The sequence below is a fragment of the Orbicella faveolata genome, unplaced genomic scaffold (assembly GCF_042242905.1).
Source record: "Orbicella faveolata isolate gen_17 unplaced genomic scaffold, um_ofav_v1 contig_12, whole genome shotgun sequence".
Taxonomy (NCBI): Eukaryota; Metazoa; Cnidaria; class Anthozoa; order Scleractinia; family Merulinidae; genus Orbicella; species Orbicella faveolata.
The window spans coordinates 16910831-16935941 of NW_028301539.1; the positions used below are offsets into that span (position 1 = coordinate 16910831).

The 25111-nt window shown below is 39.8% G+C and overlaps 2 protein-coding genes across 2 annotated transcripts; both read left to right on the forward strand.

Moving 5' to 3' along the window:
- The first annotated feature begins 1469 nt into the window (after positions 1 to 1469).
- Positions 1470 to 13174, forward strand: LOC110060053 (transient receptor potential cation channel subfamily A member 1-like). The gene is made up of 10 exons (XM_020766804.2): positions 1470 to 1923; positions 3184 to 3527; positions 3725 to 4037; positions 4598 to 4925; positions 5596 to 5792; positions 6478 to 6804; positions 7098 to 7947; positions 8303 to 8506; positions 11032 to 11213; positions 11869 to 13174. Exons 1-10 carry the CDS (start codon positions 1604 to 1606, stop codon positions 12086 to 12088), a joined length of 3285 nt encoding a protein of 1094 aa, XP_020622463.2. The 5' UTR covers positions 1470 to 1603; the 3' UTR covers positions 12089 to 13174.
- A 2782-nt stretch (positions 13175 to 15956) lies between these two features.
- LOC110061471 (transient receptor potential cation channel subfamily A member 1-like) lies at positions 15957 to 24862 on the forward strand. Its single transcript, XM_089282572.1, has 10 exons — positions 15957 to 16443; positions 18345 to 18688; positions 19029 to 19341; positions 19764 to 20091; positions 20206 to 20402; positions 20626 to 20952; positions 21545 to 22385; positions 22675 to 22878; positions 23486 to 23667; positions 23981 to 24862. The coding sequence occupies exons 1-10, from the start codon at positions 16115 to 16117 to the stop codon at positions 24234 to 24236; spliced, it is 3321 nt and encodes a 1106-aa protein (XP_089138698.1). The 5' UTR covers positions 15957 to 16114; the 3' UTR covers positions 24237 to 24862.
- The last annotated feature ends 249 nt before the right edge of the window (positions 24863 to 25111 follow it).

Below are 25111 nucleotides of genomic sequence, written 5' to 3' on the forward strand. Positions count from 1 at the left end.
AGGCCGCTTACGATAAATTAATTTCCAAACTAGCCAACAGAACAACATAATTTATCAATACATCCCTCAATTTCTCGCTGCATTGAAATTGATTTCCTTCCCCGGGAGCCAAGTTAGCATATTGGCCTGATTGCGTATATGTTTTTGTACCACCTTTCCTTCTCGAGCGTAACTTCGACAGTGTGTACCATAATATTGTATATTTTCCAGTCATATTACCACAGCGAAAACATCATCGTTGATCAAGCGGCCAAAAGAGAAAGTTTTCAACGCCGGTGCAATCCGTCAATTCTCTCTTTTAAAACTATTAACATTGCAATTAATTTAGCAGAAAAAAACGAAAAGAGAGAGTGACTAAAAAATCATGCAGTATTTGGCGGAACAACCGTATCGGGGTGGAGGAGTTAAGCAATTTCCAAATACAATGGCAGCAAAATACACTTTGATAAGCTATTTTCTGGTATTTTACATTTCAATGAACTTCGGTCTTTCAAGCAAAACTTTTGCGTTTATCCCTTTTTAATACCAGACCGCTTTCATTATAATAATTTCCAAATTGGCCCCGAGGCTTGAGCGAAACAGAACAAAAAAAAATTATTTATACATCGCTCAGTTTCTCGCAGCATTCCTTCCCTGAGGCAGTCCAACTTAGAATATTGGCTTATCTAGCCTTCCGTTTTTCGTTCTCTCGGCTGTTTTTTGAAAGTGTGTAGTGTGTGTCATTACATTGTGTATTATTCTGTCAAATAACAGCTGCTCAGCAAGGTTCAGACAGCTCTGAACCATAGCTATTTTATAGATGATTAAGGCTGAAAAAGGAAGTTTTCAATGCCTATAGAATCTTTCTATCTTTCTGATCAAATCCAAGATCTGTCTCACTCATCAGAGCCACCAGCAATTTTAATTCCACTTTGCGAATTGGGCCTTCCCGCGGCGTCCCCGATTGCTACCGCTAGGTGATATCCCGCTGTCTTTACCTGCTACTCCCTGCACTTTGCGGCCTTTATCGATCCGTGGTTTTGCATCGATCAGGGCTGCAAGGCGAATAGATCGACCAAATCTGAAAAACAAATTCATTAGCCATCTATTTGAGAACGTCCAGTTAGCGTTATTTTATGCTGAATCATATCTGATCGTTAACTTTGCGGGAATGAAATCTAATGGCGAGGTATGCGATTGTTTATGGAGCAGTGTTGGCCAGACAGTAACTAGGTACTTGGTTGTGACGAGCTAGTGATCGACTATTTAGTAAATCAACGCAGTACTAAGCATATGGAAACTGAAATATGTTCATAATAGAAACGAAAATAATGTAACAGCCACTGACGACAGTACAGTTCGTACTTATTATCATGTTATTATGCAAAATATCACACGTGCAGCCTCCACCACTCGATTGGTCGAAAAGAAAGTGAAGGTGTCGAAGAGCTAAAAGAAAACAATACCTTTAATAAAAGCAACCTAAGCTCTCTCTGTTGTTAAGAGCTAATGCAAATGTTTTGCATTTTTACAATGCGATGCTTTGGCAATGTTTATTTTGCGTTCGGTTCGCACGAAAATGCGGTCCTCATAAACTACGGCAATTTCAGTCGATTCAAACGCAATGATGAACGTCGACTTCGTTCCTTCGTCGCTGGCGACTTCTCCCGATGAAGATGGTATAAGTTTTGAATTTGAATCATTGCCACACCGAGCGAACAATCTCCTTGCGACTACGTCTGGGGCTAACGGACAAGTTGCTGACATCCAAACTAATTTATCAACGGCTACTATGGCGGACGTTTTGGATGAAAATGGCGCAAGTACTCTACATCATTCTGCAAGAAACAACGATGCTCAAGCTATTGATTTCATGCTAAAGGCAGGTGCTCGAGTTGATGCTTACAACAAAGACGGATTAACACCACTTCATGTAGCTGTGAGGTAAATATCGGCTATAGAATTAACAATTCTTGTGGTGTAAAGTTCAGTTTTGAATTTTGTCCAGGAGAATGAAAGAAATCCAGTCTAGGTAACAAACATGTATGACCTTTCAGTACGCAACGAAATAACCAGAAAACAAATATTACTTTGTAATTAAACGAAAAGAATCTAATTGGTTCACGTCGAGTATTGAAACTATTAATCTAATTTTTCCTTCGCAAAGTTCACAATGGTTGCCTAAATTTTTTTTTTTCAGTTTTGTTTTTCGCTAGGAGCGCCTATATTGACTAATTCAGATAAAAATATTGCCAAGAAATTTCATTTGCATACGATTTCAACAAAGCGTGCTCACATGACCTCGGCTCTGCCATATTTGTTGTCAAAAAGCATTAACATTTGAATAAATTCGAAATAAGGGGACAAAAAATGAATCAATGACATGGTAAGAAAGACTCTTTAAACATTACATTCTTTCATCGGCAATACCCGGGTTACAACACTAAAAGCGAATATACTGTTTGGTTGCTTGCGTCCCAAAGTGTGATATCTACATACAATCGTTGCAAACTCTTCCGGCGGAATGAACACATCTATGAGAAATCAAGACAAATCACCATTTTTGAGATGGCTTGGTAAGGCAAGAGTTCTTTTTTTGTTGCTTTGTTTTGTTTTGTTTTTTTGCGCGTTTTTGGACCGCCGAAAGGTAATGGAGGTCCATAAACACGTCCAGCAAAGAACCAGGCCAATTAATATCCAGGCATCCATGACCAATCAAGCTTCGTCAATAAGTATAGAGCATTTTTGTCCAGCAAACATGCAAATTTACTGGAAGAAAAGGAAGCGTTTACATAAGAAAAGAGTTCAGCTCCCACAGGATTGGTTTGGTACACCAAAATGGCCGCCGTTCCTTTGTTTTGGGACACCAATATGGCTGCCGTGACGTCATGTGAAAACACTCAATAGATAATCGTATGAATGCGAGTGCAATTAGGGATTTACACTACGAGTAATGTCTAAAAATTCTCTCAAAATTGCGCGGGCCTTCAGACGATTACTTCTTGATTATAGGACTAAGAAAATTGCTCACCTCATGCGTTAACAAATTAACAATTAACGATAAATTGGCCTGCTCTTAGCCAATCACAGTGAAATAATTTTAACAGTCATATAATAAATGATATAGTATTACCAGGATTATGCAATTTGGCCTAACTGTCCCGCTTGCGGAGATAGCCATATGATAAATGTTTTTTCTTGTAGGTATGATGCCCAAGAGGCCGTTGATATCTTGCTGAAGAGGGGAGCTAAACCAAACGTCACGTCTACTTCGAGCGGCTGTACCGCTCTCCATGTTGCCACGCAATTTGGCCACAAAAAGATCATTGAACGGCTGCTGAGTACGAAAAACTTGGATATTGACGCAACTGACCAGCAAGGAATGACCGCTCTTCACATAGCCATCAGTCGAGGATATGAGGATGTTTGCAGATATCTCATTAATAATGGAGCCAGTATTAACATCAGCACAAAACAGGGACGCACTTGCCTTCATCTGGCAGCTAACGCTGGCAGCACGGATATTGTGGATTTGGTGATTCAATCTGGTGGGTATGGACGTTTTACCAAAAACAAACTAATCTATTTATTCCTGTCTAAGAATCAAATAATACTTACTGAACTCATCGGTTTGTATTAAAAGAAAATTTTGAGGATAACAATATGAAGTAAATGCTGAGTATCCGCAGAATAAAGCTTTGACCTTGTATGTTTATTGTTGTTGCCATTTTTTACTTCATTTCAGCTCTGAGAGATAGTTTAAGGTATCCAGGTGTGGCGATACAGTCGAACAAAACTAATCCAGAAGTCATTCGGTTTGTTAACGAAAAAGACGCGTACCAGAACTCAGCACTTCACATGGCTGTTCAGACAGGTCACGTGTCAATGTGCCAAGTCCTTTTGCAGCATGGTGCTGAAGTCAACGTCCAAAATAAGTGCTCAAAGACTCCTTTACAAATGGCGTCCATGAGAAAAAACAGAGAGATTTTGGAATTACTCATCAAACAAGGAGCACAAACAAACACGAATGATCGTAACCAAAGAACTCCTCTGCACAGGTAGGTAGTACAGGGAATAGGCTTGAATGCGAAAGTCTAAGAATGTACACCTTGTTCCAAAATAGCGGCCAATTTATTATTATTTTGTTTGCATGTTAATTAGTCATCTTTACCTCATTTTCACTTCAACATTCTTTTGTATTTTGTACATTTGACGAGGCAAAGAGGACTAATTACCATGTAACAAAATAATAATAAACTGACTGCCATTGTGGAAGTAGGTGTATTGTATAATCACAACATAATCAGTCATAATTGCTTATGTCCTAATTATTAATGTTTGGTTGTGGTTGTTGTTCTTTTTGTTCTTTTCGTTGTTATATGAGGAGAACTTTAATTTGTTATTTGTATCATCATGTGCAGGTGGGCGAAGGGGCGTTTCAAATATTTTAAAAGCTTTGGACTTCAACCGGTAGTCTGGGAACAATAATTTTAATTGACTGACTGACTGACTGACTGACTGACGGTTCAAGCATTCTGACTGACCGTTCAGAAATCATTCGATCGATTGATCGATCAACTGCTTAAACGATTGATTTTTGTTTAATGCTCTTTCTTAGTGCGGCGTCTTTTGGAAACCCAGAATGCATCGAGCTTCTTCTCAAGCATTTAACATCTATAGATCACACGGACGCTGATGGTATGACGCCATTTCTCTGCGCAGTAGCCGCTGGTCATACAAACTGTGCAAAGTTGCTTCTCGAGTCTGGAGCGGATATCGCAGCTCGTGACAAGTACCAGAGATGCTGTGTTCATCTGGCTGTAGAAAACGACAAGGGAGATGTGTTGAAGATGCTGCTGCAGAGATCTGGGCCAGGTCTTTGCAATGTTCCTGATATGCATGAAAGGACAGCATTGCATTACGCTACTTTATCTGCAAAAACAGGAGTAAGAGCTAAAACTAGTTGTAAATATAAATCAATTTGAAAATGAAATATCCAAATTCTAAACTGTAAATGTATGAATGCATGAAAGAGTCTAGGTTTCCTTCGAGTAAGGCCTTTAACAAGCCTAATAATACACATGAAAAAACTACTCGATTTTAATTGGCTGAGAGCAGTGCAGTTCAAGTGTAACACCACTGCAAAAAGTGTAACACCAGTGTAAAACGTGTAACACCAGTGCAAATTACACATCGTAATTCTGGATTATGATAGGCTGAAAGAAAATGAGAAATTTTCTAAGCCAAGAATACCACGTGAAATGATGACGGATATTTTGTACAGAAACTTTGAAAAAAAGTTTTCTCGAATGAGAGAAAAATGACTTCAAGAAAGATCTTCCGGCACCTTCTCCACGCGAGTTTTTTCATGTTTATGTTATTAATAAGTAATTACACGGTTTTTCTCGTTCAATTTGGAATTAATTTGCACTTGTGAGTTTTTGAAAAAGGCAAATTAATTCCAAATTGAACTCGAAACCGTATGATTACGTATACTTAAACCAAACTTCCTCTTTTGCATTCACACAAATAAATGAGGCGAAACATGACAAAATGACAGTTTATTTTAGTACACGTTACAATTTTAAAGTTCCTTTTTTTGTTTCATTTTTTAAGCTTCTAGACATTTTGTTGGAGGAGAAAGCGAACTGCCTGCTTCAGGATGGTAATGGAAAGACGCCATTACATATAGCTGCCGAGACTGGGAATGCACGCCATGTTAAAGCTCTAATCAAGGCTTCTTTCGCCAGTGTTCGTCAAAAAGATGCAGACGGTAGAACACCGCTACATTTTGCGGCCTTGAACGGAGAAAGGTTGGGGATTGGCATTGCAAACTAAAGATCAGACTCATTTTCATTCAAAAGCATCGCACTTGGCCACGTTTTAAATTAAAACAGAAACAACAGGCAACTCTAAAATATTCACGTTCGACAAAATGAAAGCACTCTACCAAACAATTATATATTAAAGTGAAAAGGTCAAACGTTTGGAGCGTTAGCCTTCATCAGTGAATCATCATTTGTTCCTAGAACCCTACTAGAGAGCCGAGACAGGTTGAAACTCCTGTGTAAATTTTTGTGACCTGCAAATGTAGTTTCAAAGCATGGCAAATAAATTGTGCTGTTGTTACGTAAATTGAGGAATAATACTTCCGTTTCTACGGCCCTTTTCAGTGTCGGATCTATAGGTGGGGGCCCGGGCTCCCCAGGCTCCCACCCATTATTTGGGTAAAAGAAAAATCGCAGAAAGAAGAAAAGCCGGGAGGGCATGCAAAAAAACCGGGAACCCCCTTAGCTCAAGATCTGGATCCGCCACTGCTTTTAGCAGACACACCGCGCGTTCTGCTGAAATCCAAGAACCTGATCGGTTCTGTCATTGATGACTTTTCCCTGTTAGAACACCATCGTGTCCTAGTTTCTCTAGAATAGCTTCCTATAAGAAAGATGTCAGCTAGACTCTCTACCGGTTTTTAAATATTATTTTCACCTTTCATCGCAGGAAAATCTGTTCAATTTTGCTCCAAATGGGTGCTGAAGTGGATAGTTCTGACATCTATGGCTGGACGCCCCTTTCGTTTGCTGCCAAGACAGGGGCTATTAGCTTAATTCAAATGTTTCTCGACTTAAACGCCAACATAGACCACCAAGACCAAACAGGAAACACAGCGCTCCTGATTGCATCTGCGAGAGGTCACGTGAATGCTGTAAAGATCCTTTTAAATCGACAAGCAAGCTTGACGCCGAATGAAAATGGATTTAACTGCCTTGATGTGGCTATTGAGAATCAGCAGGAAGACGTAATTATGGCTATAATAAAAAATGCCAGGTGAAGACATGCCAAATTTCCTTGAAGTTAAATCCCTTAGTTGCTTGTAACAGCAGAGCAGAGTCAACTGTGCTCCGAAATTACTCAACCTCACCCCAGCAACCCACCAAAAAAAGAAAAAACTGGTCTACCCTTTCAACCATTGAATTTTTGCAAAAGTAAACCAATAACAGGCAAGCTGCAATGTGTGCATGCGTTACTCTAAACAATATAAGGTTCTAGCTTGTCCAGTTGATTTTGAGCTTTCATACCTGTAAAATCTGTAATTGTATGAATGTTTTTCTCGTATCCAGATGGAGGGAGGTCTTGTCAGCGAAGAGCCCTGATGACCAGAATCGAATGGGGAAGCTGATTCAACGGTTTCCAGTTGTCGCCTCGTCTGTCATGGATCGCTGTATCCAGCGGTCTCTACCTCAACGCTCTATCACGTACGACTTTCGTCTTCTCGATCCAGGACCTGATGATCAAAGTGGACTAAACGCAGAGCCTTTCTTCGGCCTCATGTTTATGGTAAAACACAAACAAACGGACCTCCTGGTACATGATCTTAGCAGGAAACTTCTTAAGATCAAGTGGCGCTGTTATGGATGGTTCGTCTATTGGACAAACCTTGTTGTGTATTCCTTGTTCCTTGCTCTGATGACGTATTTCATGTTAACGCAGCGCAAACTTGTTACCCTCAAACCCCACAATGATGAAGATTCCGACGATGATATTGATGATAACTTTATGCAGAAAGACTCCTTCAACAATATATCTGGATTTCTTATCCTGATATTTGCATCATTCCATCTAGCCAAAGAACTCTATCAAATATTCACACAACGAATGGAGTATTTCAAACAATGGACAAACGCACTGGAATGGGTACTTTACGTGGCAACCATAATGTTTGTGCTTCCCTACGTGTTTCCTAGCGCTTCAAGTCTTCGAGGCGATCCCAGGATTACCTGGCAAATGGGAACAGTTGCCGTTTTTCTAGGATACATGAACTTGATTTTGTTTGTGCAGACTTTGGATTATGTTGGCATCTACGTGACAATGTTTATTCGAGTAGCAACGACGGTGCTCAAAACCATCGGTCTTTTCACGTTGTTTGCTGTTGCCTTCTCAGTGGTCTTCTACATACTCTTCAGAGAACAGGTAAAATATTATATTCTGAAATTATTTACAACCATTGGGCGTACAAAGAGACAACTAGGAATTAGTGTGACTAGGTTTTTCAGAATTTTGAAGAGAGGTTATTTATTTATCCCTTTCTAAAATTTGACGTGCCATCTGTTTCCCCAAATCATTTGCTATTGTTATGGCATTGACGTCAAGGCCAGCCAAACGTTTCTTTTTTGACAGAACTCGTGCTTTTTTAAGTTTTCTGAAGGATTATAACAGAATTTACTCTTTTTAATATCCCATTGCCATTTTGGATTGGTTTTCCATCATGCGTCATCATATGAATTTTTACAGGTCTCTTATGTCATTACCTTTGTCTCTTTTTTAGGATGCGTTTGACACCTTTTTCATGACGCTTATGAAGGTGTTTGTAATGACCATCGGCGAGATAGACTATGACACTATGTTAGTGGACAACTTAGATGCAAAGAATCCAGATAATGGTGCACCTCTGGTGCCCTACAGTGAATCGTCTTTTGTGTTCATGTGCATCTTTATCTTTGCTATGCCCATAATCCTTATGAATCTCCTGGTGAGTAATAGTATTTACGACGAGTTTTAAAGGAATCTGTATTTTGAAGCAAGGGAGGGGGTATTCAGTAGATGCTGAAATCCAGAGGGCCCTACATCTAAAGACATGCACCACATTAAATTTAGGAAGCTAAAGAGATTTGTCAAATAATATGTTGATTCAGGAGCCATAATCGGGGATGGAGACAGTAAGCGCGCGCCATTTCTAGTATTGGGGTTGTCCCCATGATATGGGACAATAATTCTATTTTTAGAACAAATTGCGCCATCGCCTGCGGCACATGCGCGTACGTGCTGCGAGGATTTTTGCGGATGTCGCGCGGGGGGAAATGGCGTCCTATATTCCCGAAATTTTTCATGTTTTTGGCCCACAACTCATCGCGTTTACGTCTGTTGGAATTTTGCTTAAGCATTTTCGTCGTAAGCTGCTCCAGTTTGAGTAAAGTAAGACAGTGTCGAATTTAGGTATGTTCCGCTTTAAGCTTAGATATATATCGCTGACCAAGTTGTGTTCCGACGGATGCTTCTTTTACTTGAGCTGTAAATTACTCCACTTTAAATTTCACATATGTTGAAGATTAACAGCTTTTCCACCACACACCAAAAAACTAGCTGGATATATTCAGATATAGCAGAGTTTCAAGACTTCATAATTTCCTAGCTCCTCTTGCCACACGCTTCCGAGGAATTTACCAGTCTATCGCGACCAAAAAGTAAAACAAAATAACTGCTAGTTTGAGTTTCGCCTGAATTGTAAGCAACGCTTGATGTTTCATCAAGGCCCAATAACTTCCGTCCGTCCGTAGATAGTGCTTAGTTTTATTCGCGTAAAAATCCAGTAAATTCTCTGTTGTCGATGAATGAGAGCGCCCGCCGATGCGTGTTTTGTACAGTCAGTAAACACGACAAATTTGTACTTCCGTCGCACTTTCGTGTGAAAACGTATATCGAACTCAAACAATAACTCTATAGTTTTTAAATATGTTTAAGATCGATAAATGTTTGAGAACATATTAAAAGCTAAGCTGAAAATATGCGAACAAAGCAGAAATAATCAGCAAAGTTACGATGACGCTTTCTTTAATCAACTTCGAATAACGAATTCGATTTTGTTGATCGAGTTATCAAAACTCCTTGTCTATTTTCATTTTCGCGGTGTAAAACTTCACTATGCTTACGTTGAAGAAACACGCATGATGTCAGTAACATTTTTTGCGTTCGTGAAATTTGTTGCAGCATCTCAGCACAGAAGATAACGAAAGAAATCTTTGTCAAGATTTGTTGACAATTGAAAACACCGACTCGGACTGTCACTCGGACTTGAAAGTGCACGAGCTGCACTATATGCAAATGAGCTTATTGTACGCGTCAGACTTTCCTTTCAACTGAAACTTTTGCAAATTCACCAAACAAGCAAAACAATAAGAAACCATCAAAACAGGTTTTGATTATGATTAACCATTGTCTGAGAAACTCACAAATTAACTCGATACCAGAATAGAGAGTTTTCTTGCTATATTCTAAGTCAGAACAAACGCAAAAACATACGCGTAAGCTTACAACTAGCGCGAGCAGATCTTATTAGTCATTCTCAGCGGGAGATTGAAGTCTTGTTTCTGACCCTGAAAAACCCACCTTTTCCGTTAGCTCAGAGCATAAAAATATATATAACGGCCCCGGTTCGTATTCCCTGCCTTATTCCCTGCCATCGCTGTGCAAAAATACGCAAGATAATCTCTCAAGGTCTCTCAACTCTCACCATTTGATCACGCAACGTGACAAGATCCACGCGAGAGCCCCCGACATTTGCGTGGATCCGCGCGGATATATGACGTCAGGATGGCGCAATTTGTTCTAAAAATAGAAAAATTGTCCCATATCATAGGTGCGCGCGGATCCCAAGACTTACGGTCTCCGTCCCCGATTATGGCTCCTGGTTGATTGAAAAGCTTTTACTATATATTAAAATGATTTATTTGGCATTAGAATAGAGTGTTCATTGTCGGCGTTGGGAGTTCATTGTTTATTTTGTTGCCCTGAAAACTGTTTGGAGTCCAGTTTTACGTATAAAGATTAAAGTATTAAGCCTCCATGATGGAATTACCCATAGCTTTGTGCCTAAACGTGGAGTTTTTTTACGTGTGTTCTTGTATATTCCAGGGCTCACGATAATTGTGAGAACATTCATATATGGTAGATTTATACTTGTAATAGCCAGTAACATGTGTCAGTGTTACTAGGGAACATTGTATAATTTTCTATTGCAATTCAATCGAAACTTTCTGTACTGAGGAAACTTAAGGCATAAACACGTTTTCATTATTTCGATTATTTTCTTGCTTCTTTGTTTGCCTGTTTTCTTCATTAATTGTCGTTAATACCTAGCCAACGTTCCTCTATCAATGCGTTCATAATGCTGTTTACTTGTTGCTATGGTATAACACGGTGCACTTGCTTTATCTATAGTTTTTGACTGCCACTTTCCACGCAGTTCACAAATTTTCGCTTGTGTCCTGACTTTCACAGGTTGGTTTAGCTGTGGGAGACATTGAATCAGTGCAGAAATATGCGTTTTTGAGGAACAAGGGGAAGTTCATCGACTTCGTTTTCGGAGTCGAGAGACATTTCCCAAGATTCATCACACGCCGTTTTCACAAGCCTCAGTTGGTGGTAACAGGACGTTACGTGGAAAGGAAAATTTCGTCTGGGTATGTGTCTGAATTTGGGTGGATGGGGATTCAAAGGTATCGATCAGGTTAAGAGCCGTTACAACTACTATTTTGACATCCGCAAAGAGCATAGTTTTCTTGACAAATACAAATTGCCCCAAAAGAATTTATTTCTCTGTATCCTGACTCACTGGAAATTACTCTTAGCTGTATATGAAAACTTGAGCCTTGTTTTTCTGATACGCCCAGTCGATGTCATGGCCCTTTTAGGCGACAAGACCGCTTTGCTTAGCATTATCTCTAAGATTACATAGCTGACACTGCTGTCACCGATTGTCATGGTCATGCAGTGAGGTTGCTGTTTCTTTACTACTTTAAGGAGTTAGGATACTGTGATTGTGTAGGTTTGGTTCCAGGGAGAAACTTGACAAATTTAGGCTATTGTTTTCTAGATTCGTAGTCTGTAACATACAGAGTAGCGGAACAAAGCGCAATAAGCTTGAATTGTACGTAAGAATCAAGTATTAAAATATTGTAATCATTATTATACAAGTCATCTGATCGATACCAGTCAAAAGCTATTCAATGCATAAGTACACACATGTACTATTTGTGAACCTGTTTTTATGCTCACCGGTAGCAACAAATTCTTTTCACTTACTTTACGTAATAAAGGTATTTTCTATATGCGCAGGAAATTTACTTTTGACGATAAAGATCTCAGCGACGAAGATCCAAAAACCGAGCTAGAGGAGGAACAGAAACTTGAGGTCCTTACCAAGGAACTGGCGCAGGTCGCGAAGCGGCAAATGTCAATCATTGGCACGATTCATGACCAGCGCAACATTTTACTGGCGTTAGCTGCCAAAGCAGGAGTGGATGCTCACGAGGAAGATAGCGAGATCGTCATCTGAGCTAAGATTGCCAGATCTGTAGTTATTATGTGAAGGAATGTGGATCAGCTGGCTACATGAAGGTCATTTTCCAGTGAACCCATCTTTTCGTGTTTGTTCAAGGCCCGGCAGACCTTGGTGTAAACATCCTAAACGAAAATTAGGTTAACTGAGATTTTTATTTTGGAGCAAATTACTTTCATAATAATTAGAAAAACTGTGTGAGCAGTGGACTTACTTTGAAACCGATTTAAAAAGACGATTCGGAATTTTTTAATCCTTTTGACCAAGAAGTTCAGAGAAGAAATTTTAAAAATTTCATATTAAGTTTTACGCTTTAATTTTATGGCATTACACTTTAGAAGAAACACAGTCCAGCTTTCTTACACATGTTTTTGGAAAATACATTGTTAGATTTTTTGCCAGGTTCTCAACCTAAATGGAGATTAACAAGAATCCAGACCAATGTCTCACGCAGTAACCATGCAGAACTGTTAACTAAAACCTACCCAGAGATTTTTTTGCCTCGACCCTTAACTTTAGGATTGGTTTAAACCCTATCGATTCCAGCTTAGTTTTATACGACTTTGTATGTAACCCTACTGTATAAACGTTCAAACGAAAGCTATGTAGAAGTCTTTTGCAGGTCTAGCGTTTCCAAAAAGGGACTATTAAAAAGTCCAAAAGATGGTAGAGGAGGGGGACGATGTATATGGGAATATGATCAATCAAACACATGATCAATCCCTTTCTTTTTGCCCGAACTTACTTGCGCTACCCTGCCAATTTTAATGATAGTAAGAAACTATGTGGTCCACCCCTTAGCTATAAAAATGGGAGCCTTAGTTGCACAATTCAATGAGCCCATAATGTGTTCTTGTATCGAAGACGCGTCAGGCTTGTCAGTCAGTTGTTTTGCTCCACACATTGTCTTAGTCAACCCAGATGCGGTGTGCAAAGAGACTTTGGACTTACATTTCATTTCTTGGGAATAATCAACTAATAAGCACACGATTTGATCGATGGTATATTTGAGATCTATAAAAACAGTTTTGCTTTTCATTTATGCTATATTTCAAATATAAAATGCTATGACCAATCCTATAAGTTGTCGAAAATTATATGACTCATCTCTTTTCCCAGCTCCAAAAGTTGATGACCTAATCTTCTCTGCTCCTCATCTACCTCCCGTCCTCTCCTCCATACTAGGACGGCAACGGCAGTGGACGCGGGAAACTTTCGCGGGTCCCGTCGTGTCGCCAAAAACAAAAGTGCTTAAGATGTGCATTTTCGCAAAGGACGGCGACGTCAATAATTCGAACCTCGTACAAGCTATTCACAGAAGCAATGAGATCTATTAGACTATATAAAAGAGATGGTAGAAATCTTATCCTATTAGGCTTAAACGATCATAGTGAACAGCGATGTTGAATTTCGTTTTCTTTATAAGCGAAGCAAACATCTGTCAATATTTTAATACAGAAACCATAATTTCCGCATGAAAAAATTAAACGAACAATCTGATCGGCCTGCTTCAGATGGCTTTTTACCACTAAAGCGTTTGGAAATTCTGTCGCCGAAGAATCCTGACTTTTGGTGAACGTTTCAATTTTCATCTGTAATTGTCACAAGCATTATAAAAATCAAACAAACGTTGCATCAAGTTCCGGGTAGTATAAAAAAACACCTAAACATCAGTTTGAAAATGTGTATTTTATTTCCTCGATAGATGCTCCATGGCATTCATTCTTACAACATTTTATCGACTGTACTTACACTGATGTATTCTCAATGCATACAGTTTGTATTGAGCTTGCACACTCGTGATAGCGTCTTAACAGTGACTTTAGAAACACAAACGAAGAGACGAGGAATATTTTTATTCACATTATCTCAGCGTGGTATTCTATACTACAATCACGAAAACTGTGAACCTTATAAACATTCCTATCAATATAACTGAGAATAAAGTCGATTGGAACAGTTATCGGCGCAAAACAAGTGCAAAATAATCACGTTTTCGATACGACGGCTAGTCGGGCGAAATGGCGTCCTCGACGACATGAGGACGGCAAAGAGATGAGTCGAGAGTTCTCGTGCGCACGCCCAGTTGAGTTAATTTACTTCCGGTAGCCATCCTGGTTCGTCCCGTCCTGGTATCTTAAGGTGCCTACTCTTTGACTATTCCCCTTATTATCTCAAATATTCCACTTTTTTTTTTTTTTTTTTAAATTTTGAACGAGAGCACTTTAGCAGGCGAGAGGTTCGACAAAAAGGCCGTACGGCCTGCCTAATGTCATAAAGAAATTTGTTTCTCCGGATTTTTAAAATTGTAACTTATTTCACCTCTTCGTGCTCACTGTAGAAGTGCCATCGCTTAATGGCCAGCTATACACAATAACGCTTATGAGTAAACAGACTTGTTAGAAGTCTAGCCAACAATGTAATTTTTTAAAGGAAAAATAAAGAACTTATCGACGATTGTAACATAGCTAGTGTAGGCAGGATATCAAACTCAGTATACGTAAGTTAAAGTACGTCACAATTACAGTTTGTATAAGCCAGTGATGCGATCTGATGGCGTGAGCAAATCTAACTTCGACGACGAGATGAATTTATTTCGAGCTAAGATGCAGTTAAGGAAGTTTGGAGAGCACTGAAGAAGATAGAGTTACACCCTCGGCAAATCTTACGTTTCTTTCGTGTTGTCCAAACTTCTCGAGTACATCATATCCCGCTGACACACGCTTGAGCATGAATCAATTGTTAAAGAACAATACACTATTTTACAGTTCCATGATATCTCGGTAACCGTCTCTCTATATGAGAGCCGGGTTTGGTCTCGACCTGTTATGGAACTAGTTGCATGATAACATAGATTTACATTTGGAAATTAAAGTAGCAAGGTTAGTATGTCACAAAACAAAACCAACTCTAGCCTCGCTTCTGTGGTAAAATGAGCAATTTCGTACACATCGCTTATACAGTGGAACCCGCCCTACGGCCACCCCGTTTATTCGGCCACCTCGTTATTACGGTCACGTTATTCTGATCCGAGAAAAAGCTCAGTCAGTCATTTTCTTATTTATAGAACCCCTTTAATACAGTCACCCCGTTAACAAGGCCAGATTTTTGTGGCCCGTTAGTGACCGGATTAACGGGGTTCCACTGTAACTTCAAGCTCAAGCAGGTGATATGCTTCTGATTCAAGACATCGTGTTTTTTTTTTTTTTTTTGGTAGCAGGTGTACTGCATGGCTTTTAAGAGTCATCGTAATTTTACTAATATGCTTGCAAAAAAGTTACATTTAATGTATTGAGAGTCACAGCTTCACTAACTCCGTACGGCGGTTAATTTACCTTTATCAACTCCAAACTGATAAAGGCTAAGTGTTTTACTTGCCCAATAGTAAAGTCTCTGAGCGTTCCCGAGCTATATAGTGGTTGAACCTAGGCGGGAAAAGAGAGAGTCCAGGTTAACTTGCATGCCCATGATCAGAGCGAACTAATAGGAGTGTGGTATTGACCCCTCGCGCCGGGATTATTGCGTCCAAATTGTTTTCCAATGAACATGCACTAAGACCAGGAACGCCAGAATGTTCGGAAATATTTTTACAAATTTAACCCTAGCCACAACACTAACCAAAAGCATTATGCTACTTACAAAGACAACACGTCAGGTAACAGGTACTTGTTATGGAAATAAGTTACGACCGTGTATAGTTACGTGATAAATGATTTTAAAGAAATCCAACGTGTCGGAAGCTGCCAACGAAAATACTCACACTGTTCAAACACCTTTTGAAAAAAACAATGAGAACCAAACGTTCTCTCGCTTAAAGGCGGAAACATGCAAGTATTTTGCAATCTAGCATTGATTTCCTCTGAAATTATTGCACTCGCAACAACGCGGTTTGCCAGTGGAACCGTCCACAAGTTTCAGCAGGGCTGTTACTCATTCGCTTGAAATCTGTCTCCATCTGGAGCTAGTTTTCTGAATTTGAGTTTCTCCGGTTTTCTTGATCCTGGATTTCAAACATTGCACTCGATGAATATCCACTTTGCACCTTCCCCGTTGCTGTCTTCTCCCGGAGACCATGAAAGCTCCCCAAATGGAAGTTATTTCGAGTGGGTGGTCTCTTCGCGCCAAATTAACAATCTGTTTGAAGCCGCGGCCAACGGACAAGTGGCTGATATCCAAGCGTATCTCTCGTCGACGAAAAACATGGCGGACATTTTGGATCAGAATGGGTTAAGCGCTCTACACCACGCAGCGAAAATGAACCGCGTTCAGGTGATCGACTTTATGTTAAAAGCTGGCGCTAGCGTCGAAGTTTACAGCAAAGAAGGATTGACACCACTTCATGTTGCTGCCAGGTAAATATGAGCAAAATAGTTACTATTTTTATCATGTAACGTTTAAAAACACTGGGGTTTTAGTTGAGTGGCAGTGTTGACCAGGAAAATGAAAAACACTTCAGCCTTACATACATCCACATTGTGTTCTCTAATTGGACTGAGTGCCATAAAGAAGATAACGTAAGAGATTTCTAATTTAGGTTTCGCTTTGATTTAATTCATCCCTTTACCGTTCTTAGCAATATTATTTGAGAGGGTATTGCAAAACGCGTATACTGTTAATTGAATTCAATCAAAGGAGACCTATCGTAAAACTCGTGGATTAAGTAATCTAGAGATGAAACATGTTGGTGAGCTTGCAATTACTGGTGTATTTTTAAAGGCTGTTAAAACAAGCCGGGTTCGTACCATGCAAGGTCGCACTTATCTCACAAAGCGTAGGCTTTTTTCGTTGGCTTTTGTTGCACACATATTACAGAATAGCTAGGGTGGCAAAATTGCAGCTGAACAGAGAGTGGTAAAGGCTAAGGGTTCTTGGGTCACAGAGGACACTGTCTTGTGCCAAAGAAATCATAGAGTACTCTCCTTTCCGGCAAACAAATGCTCATCTCCTGGTCATTTTGAACGCCTGGACGAGTCAAATGCTCATGAAATTCAGCTCTTAAGTTGGCCATAGTACTAATTCGAACATTCGAAGTCAACTCCACTTCAATTTAGCGAAACACCTAACATTAATGGTCGTGTAAAAGCTACAAAGTCATCAATTCGGGCTGGCACGATGCATCCTTTGAGTAGTAACCGCGCAAAAACGATAGCGAGGCTCGCGCTGACTGCACGGTTACTATTCCAATATGACGTCGGGCTCGGTTACTATTCCAACATGGCGTCGGCCTCGGGCGCTCTCCTCCGGGCCGACTGATTACGAACAGTGTCTACACCTGAGTGAGTGAGTGAGTGAGTGACATATTTGCACATCGGAGTCCCCACAAGAAACACGTTTCTACGCTTCGCGTATCCACGAGTTTAAAAAGAAACAATTTCCTCAAACGTTCAAGGTATACTTATAAAATTTGTTGATAATTAACTTGCACATTCAACAAAATGAACGTTTCCAAGTTGTCACAGTACTAACAAAACATTCATTCAAGTTATACTTCATATCTCGAAATACATTACACTTCACCACATTCCGTTTACACTGAGATAATAACTTGAATCTATATTATTTGACAATGCATTTTCTAAAACGTTTTCAGTTGTTGATGCTAAATTTTTAAATTCGAATTCATTTTCATTTTTCATTTCATTATCAAATGAATACTGCATTATTTTGATTTGCTTCTACATTTACTGTGTATTTGAGCTGGAAGAACCAATTGTGATGTGTAATTAATAGAAAGTTGAGAGTAGAAATTAAAACAAAATTGGCCAGCGAATCACAAGCACAAGTTTGTGACATTCAATTTCTGATAAGTTTTGGCGATCATCAATTATAGACAAAATGACTGGTGACGCCAATGAATTTTAAAACAAAGAACATCAATTTCTGATTTTGGGAAACATTAGAAATCGTTAAAATCGACGTTTCAATAAGATCGTATGGGCTCGAGCACAAAGATGAAAGAGCTCACAATAAGTACTTTACTCTTCTTATTATTGTTTATTTCCGCTGGTCATACTTATTTTATCGTGTGAGAAAAAGGACCTCGAATAATGAGAAGGTCCCCTTTTAATTAAATATTTTCTTCTAGTACAATATTGTAGTTAAATGCGACTCGATAGCGGATCTATAGGTAAACGACCTTGCATATGAGGTAAGGCATTGAACAAAAAGGTTAGAATTCAAGGGATTAGTAGCCAATTAAATATGTAACTAAGTAATGCTAATTTCCGTCCTTCTCTCTCATGATGCCACTTAGGTCTAATGCTCTAGAAGCCATCGATATTTTGCTGAAGAAGGGAGCCAAACCAAACGTCACATCCTCGTCGAAGGGTTGTACCCCTCTTCATGTTGCGGTGCAATTTGGTCACATACAGACAGTCGAACGACTGCTCAAGGCGAAAAACCTGGAAATCGACGCAACGGACCAGCAAGGAATGACTGCTCTTCACATAGGCATCAGTCGAGGATACGAGGATATTTGTAGATATCTCATCGATAATGGAGCCAGTATTAACATTAGCACAAAACAGGGACATACTTGTCTTCATCTGGCGACAAACGCGGTCAACATCAACATTGTTTCTTTGATTTTTCAGACTGGTAAGAGATGGACGTCTGATTGATACAAATCTTAGCCGTATTGCACTTCCCAATAGTATTCTCTAGAGACTAATTACAATTAATTAACATTCGTTACTGAACGATTGACCGGTTGGCAAGCGGGCTGGCAGGCTGGATGGTTGGTAGGCTGGCAGGAGGGAAGGCTGCCATCCCGGCCAGCCTTCATTATTTAATGATGCATCATTGCCATATTCGTGGCTCCTACATGTAAATAAACTAGTATCACAGAAGAGGAAGTTCACAAAAGTGTTGTAATTCTCATGTTGCTGTGTTTTTGCATCTTTTTTTATATTCTTGTCGTTTTTGAATTTCACTTCAGCTTTGGGGAATACGTTAAGTTACCCAGTTAGCGCTATGCGGTCGACCAAGGATCATCTAGAATTCGGACAGTTCGTAAACAATCAAGACGCAAACCAGAACTCAGCACTTCACATAGCCGTTCAGAAAGGTCACGTGTCCATCTGTCAGGTCCTCCTGCAGCATGGTGCTGACGTGAACATTCAAAACAAACACCATCAGACTCCTTTGCATGTGGTGTCCAATGGAAGAAACAAAGAGATTTTGGAATTACTCATCAAACGAGGAGCAGAAACAAACACGAAGGATTGTAACCAAAGAACTCCGCTACACAGGTAGGATCACAAGAGCTGGAGTTTTGCACAAAAGGACACTGTAAATAGAACAGGAAACTGAAGGAGTAGTTCTTCTTAAAGCAAGGTAAACTTGCTTGGTTTCATAACTTTCAATTCTTCAAAGCATTTGTCGCTAGCTCTGTTTGAAGAAACGGGTCGGAATCAGAAACTATGAATTAATGCTGTTCTTTTGTTCAAAATTTCTACGCCGAATTACGAGTATTTGATTAGAATTTAGTGGCTGAACAATAACCAACAGCCCGCAGAGGGCACATAAGCATCTTTTTTCTAGTTTCTTGCCACTAAATTTTGTCCAAGGTAACGGACGTTTACTTTGAGAATAAGACCTATATGAGGTGTTAACTCTCATCCTCTTTTGCCTGTGACCAATAAAATATTGCTTTATCTTTGCGTTTTTTCAGTGCCGCTTCGTTTGGAAACCCAGAATGCATCGAGCTTCTTCTCAAGAACAACGCGTTCATAGATTCCTCGGACGCCGACGGTATGACGCCGTTTCTCTGTGCTGTAGCCGCTGGTCATGCAAACTGTGCCAAGATGCTTCTCGAGTCCGGTGCCGAGATAGCTGCTCGTGACAATTACCAGAGATGCTGTGTTCATCTGGCTGTAGAAAACGACAAGGAAGACGTCTTAAAGCTCTTGCTGGAGAGATGTGGTTCAGGAATTATAAATTTTCCTGACGTACATGAAAGAACACCCCTGCATTACGCCGCGTCAGCTACAAACATAAGGGTAAGATCAGCTTGATTTCGTTTTAATGCAAGTACATCACACCAACCTGAGGATCAATGACTTAAATAGGTCATTGAGCGAGGCTTTTAACTGAATTTCTGTCTAATTTTTCAGCTTCTGAGCGTTTTGTTGGAAAAGAAAGCGAACCCTTTGCTGAGAGATGATGCTGGAAAGACGCCATTACACATAGCTGCTGAAAATGGAAAGGCCCGCCATGTTGAAGCTCTAACCAAAGCTTCCATCACCTGTGTTTGTCAAAAGGATCTAGAAAACAGAACACCGCTTCATTTCGCGGCGTTAAATGGAAAACAGTAAGGCAACAAGGCGGTCAATGCAAGCAGTCATATACTGAATTTCAGCAAGATTAGCTTTGCTAAGTTTGCACTCAGTAATTGCATTCTGTAGAGGTTTCTTCACTCAGTTTTCGAAGGGAAGTGCTAACGATTTACATAAATTGCAACCTTTTCTTTAGAGAAATTAGGGCCTTAATTGCACTCAGTGATTTGGAGAATTATAGCTTTTATTTCTCTGCAGGAAAATCTGTTTAATCCTTGTCCAAATGGGTGCACAAGTCGACAGTCTTGATGCCTACGGCTGGACGCCTCTGATATTTGCTGCTAAGATAGGTGCCAGTGGCTTAATTGAAATGTTTCTCGACTTGAAGGCCAATATCGATCAGCAAGATCAAACAGGGAACACAGCACTCCTAATTGCCTCCGCGTGTGGTCAAGTGGAAGCTGTAAAGATCCTCCTAAATCGACAAGCCAGCTTAAAGGCGAATGAAAATGGACTTAACTGCCTGGACGTGGCCATTGAGAATCAACAGGGAGACGTTGTCATGGCAATTACTAATAATTATAGGTAAATAAGAAAGTTCATACACCTCTTGCATGTGCAATTTTTTCTTCAATGAAGACCTCACAAATTTGTTTTGTAACGTTTTGCTAATTACACTGGTGTATGTTCGTTATGTATGATTCGTGTTAACGGTAGAAGTATTTTAGACGTGCTTGCAGGCATGAATCCCGAAGGGGCTAGTACGCTATTTAGGATTTTGTAAGTTATGCAAGAGCCACTCAACGGCAGCTATTTCAACTTTGCTTTTTTAATTTTCTCTTTATTAACTGCTTTATTTTCTTTATGATATATCCTGTATTAATAAACGAGATGATCGCTCTTGATGCTATGTTAATTTGTGTTTATTAAGATCGTTTCAAGGTGATTAGAGTATAAATGGGTAGTAATGTTAGTTAAAACTCAGTCTTGCACGGTTTAGCTTTGATTTGTGTGCTAAAAACTGGAGCATTGAACTGCAAGTGAAAGCAAAATTTTAGTTATTTCAAGCATACGATATAATTGTTAGATTGTTGGCCAACCATTGAAGACCACTTTGATGTTTGATTATTTCACATGCCAAAATAAACATATGGTGATACCTTGCCTCTGTTCCTAGATGGAGAGAGATCTTGTCAGCGAAGTGCCCTGATGGTCAGAATCGAATGGGGAAGCTAATTCAACGGTTCCCAGATGCTGCCAAGTGCGTCATGGATCGCTGTATCCAGAGGTCTCTGACCAAACGCTCTATTGACTATGATTTTCGTCTGCTCGATCCAGGCCCTGATGATCAAAGTGGACCAAACGAGGAGCCTTTCTTCGGCCTCATGGTTATGGTGAGGTACAAACAAAAGGATCTCCTGGTGCATGATCTTTGCAGAAAACTTCTCAAGATCAAGTGGCGCAGTTATGGATGGTTCGTTTACTGGACAAACCTTGCCATATTTTCATTATACCTGTTTCTGATGACGTTCTTCATGTTGGATAAGCGGAAAAAGGTTGTCCTCAAGCGCAAACACGATGAAGACGATGACGATGGCATGTTCGAGCAGAAAGAAGCACTCCATAAAATAGTCCCATATCTCATCCTGGTATTTGCATTATTACATCTAGCCAAAGAGCTTTACCAGATATGCCTCCAACGAGCAGCGTACTTCAAAGAGTGGACAAACATACTGGAATGGGTCCTTTACGTGTCAACCATAGTTTTCATACTTCCTTACGTGTCCAGAGGCCTGTCAAGTCTTCGAGGTGACACGAGGGTCACTTGGCAAATAGGAGCAGTTGCCGTTTTCTTGGGCTATTGTAACCTGATATTGTTCGCACAGACTTTGGATCATGTTGGCATCTACGTGACAATGTTTTTTCAAGTAGCAATGACGGTGCTCAAAACCATCAGTCTTTTCATGCTGTTTGCTGTTGCCTTCTCAGTGGTGTTCTACATACTCTTCAGGGAGCAGGTAAAATTCTGTTTTTGTGTGTAGAACGTCTAAGGTATAAGTCAGTTTGCTAGAACTCAGCAGCGAATTTTTGCCTTGCCTCGCTGTTGGACTGATATAAAAATAGCCCATTTCCGAGTTGCCCTAAGCCTCTCTATCAAAGTGAGGTCAGGTACACAACCATTCATTTGAAAATGAGTTTAATTTGCACGTGAATGAATGATCCATATGAAAGGATAGGGACCAAGACTCGCTTTGAGAAAGAGGCTAAAGTAATTCGGCAATGGTCTATTCATTTTCTATTTTTCAGGACGCGTTCGACACCTTTTTCTTGACGCTAGTGAAGGTGATTGTGATGACTGTTGGCGAGCTAGATTATACCACTATGTTGGTGGACAGCCTAGAACAAAAGGATCCAGTATCTCATGCGCATCTTGTACCTTACAGAGAATCATCGTTTATCTTCCTGTGCCTCTTCATATTTGCCATGCCTATTGTTCTTATGAACCTTTTGGTGAGTAAATAGATTGAGAGTGAAAACATTAGTGACTATATTGCAGTATCTAAGTATTTACCAATGGTTTACGTAGTCGGGACACACACATAATGAACAAGCAAGTAAAATTCAACGGAAACTTGTTACAAATCCTAACTGTCGGGAGGCTGTGATTTACGCATAGCGTGGAGGAGTTTCATTCGGGATCGGAAAGAACAAATCTATTCAGTGGTAACTAGGAGCCCAACCATTCCACCACTAACCCTTAAGACTTTAAAGCTGCTAAATTAATAAGGCAACCGGAGCATGGGAACTCAAAGACAAATTGAACAATAGGTCTCCAAAATGTTAAAATAGTTATTCTTTTTACCCACCTGATGGGAAATATGTACCCTCAAAAACGTTTCTCACTAGTTGTACTTTTTATGAACTTTCGCGTTCGACTGAAGTATGACTTCATTTACTTTCAAAGAGTTAGTCTAGTTCTGAGATCACAATGACATCACAATGCCCTTTTAAAAGGCTACCGTTAATAAATAAATAAATAAATATACATTTATATAGCGCCATTTTCCACTAATTGTCCATGGTGATCAATAACTGCGCACTTGTATGTCTCTCACAGGTCGGTTTAGCCGTGGGGGACATTGAATCAGTACAGAAATATGCTTTTCTGAGGAATAAAGGAAAGTTCATTGACTTCGTTTTCGGAGTTGAGAGAAACTTTCCAAAATTCATCACACGCCGTTTTCACAAGCCTCAGTTGGTGATAACTGGACGTTATGTGGAAAAGAAGATTTTGTCACGGTGAGTATCTGTGTAGGATTGTGGAAAACCCTATAACGGTTCGTTTCGTTTGCGATTGATGGTCCTCGGTGAAAGACAGAAATGAACTAATATACCCATTTTGTTTCACCATTTAACTTTGGTTCAGTAATAAAGGTAAAGGAATTTAACTTGCTCCTTTATAAGCATGAAGTTTGTGATATTTCAAAGCTTCTTAACAGCAACTCGGAGGCAGGCCTGTGGCTCTGTCTGTTAGATCAGGCTGTTAAAATGTCTATCTAATCATATCTTCACGCACTGTTTTGAAAACAACCTCTATATTTGCTATCCACAGAAGATTTTCCTTTGAAGACGGAGACCTTGACAAAGAAGAGCAAATATCTGGAAACGAGGATGAAGATAGACTTGGCCAGCTTGCTAAGGAACTGGCGAAGACCAAGAAACGGCTGAAGGTAATCATCGACACGATCCATGATCAGCGGAACATTCTACTGGCTGTAGCTGCCAAAACCGGCGTGGACATGCGCGGTGAAGATGTCACTTCGAATGATGCTAACCACTATGCCATAGCTGCCGACTTTGCCGTGTGATTGTCGACGAATGCAACAAAAAGAACCCTAGTAATAGACATTGAATGACGAGATACAGTGTGATAAATCTTTGTATGCTGGAGATAAATCTTTGGTTTATGTCATACCTAACAGAGCCATTTTCTCGTAACGATGTCCCAGGCAAACAACATTTCGGACTGGAATCAGTTAAACTCAGTTCGAATGGTTACTTTTCTAAACTAGCTGGGGAATTATATGTAAACATAAGGAGGTTCTAAAAGTTTCGGAAAAACTATTGGGGCAATAAAACCGAGTGAATCTTAATTGACTAAAGTCCAGACATTTGGATTAAAGTCCAAAAACGGTTGATTATTTAGTATGCACCTATTTACTCGCCAGCCGGACATTGCTCTGACTGTTTCCAGTTACTTGTTTGCAAGTCTCAGTTTTAAAAAAATGACGACCGGAATCCATTTTCGAGCCTAAGTTTCTTGTATTTAGAAACAATATAATTTGATATTATGTATTGGACGGCTGTTGGAAAATGTGAAGAACAATGATGGCACATTGTTAATGCATCCAATCTCTTTCCTATATCAATTTACATCTTGAAGAGTATCTCATAGTTTGTCATTACTTACATTAAAAAATTCTCATTGACTGCAGAGGTACCTTTCAGTTTGTCTTCTTCTTCTTCTTCTTCTTCTTCTTCTTCTTCTTCTTCTTCTTCTTCTTCTTCTTCTTCTTCTTTTTCTTTTTCTTCTTCTCCTTCTTCTTCCTCCTCCTTCTCTTCCGTCTATCTCGTCTTCCTCTTCTTTCTCTTCTTCCTCCTCTGCCCGGTCTTTCCTGTTTCCTTGTTCCTTGTCCTAACACTCCTTTATTCGCCTTTAAGCCGCATTGAAGACAGTATAACT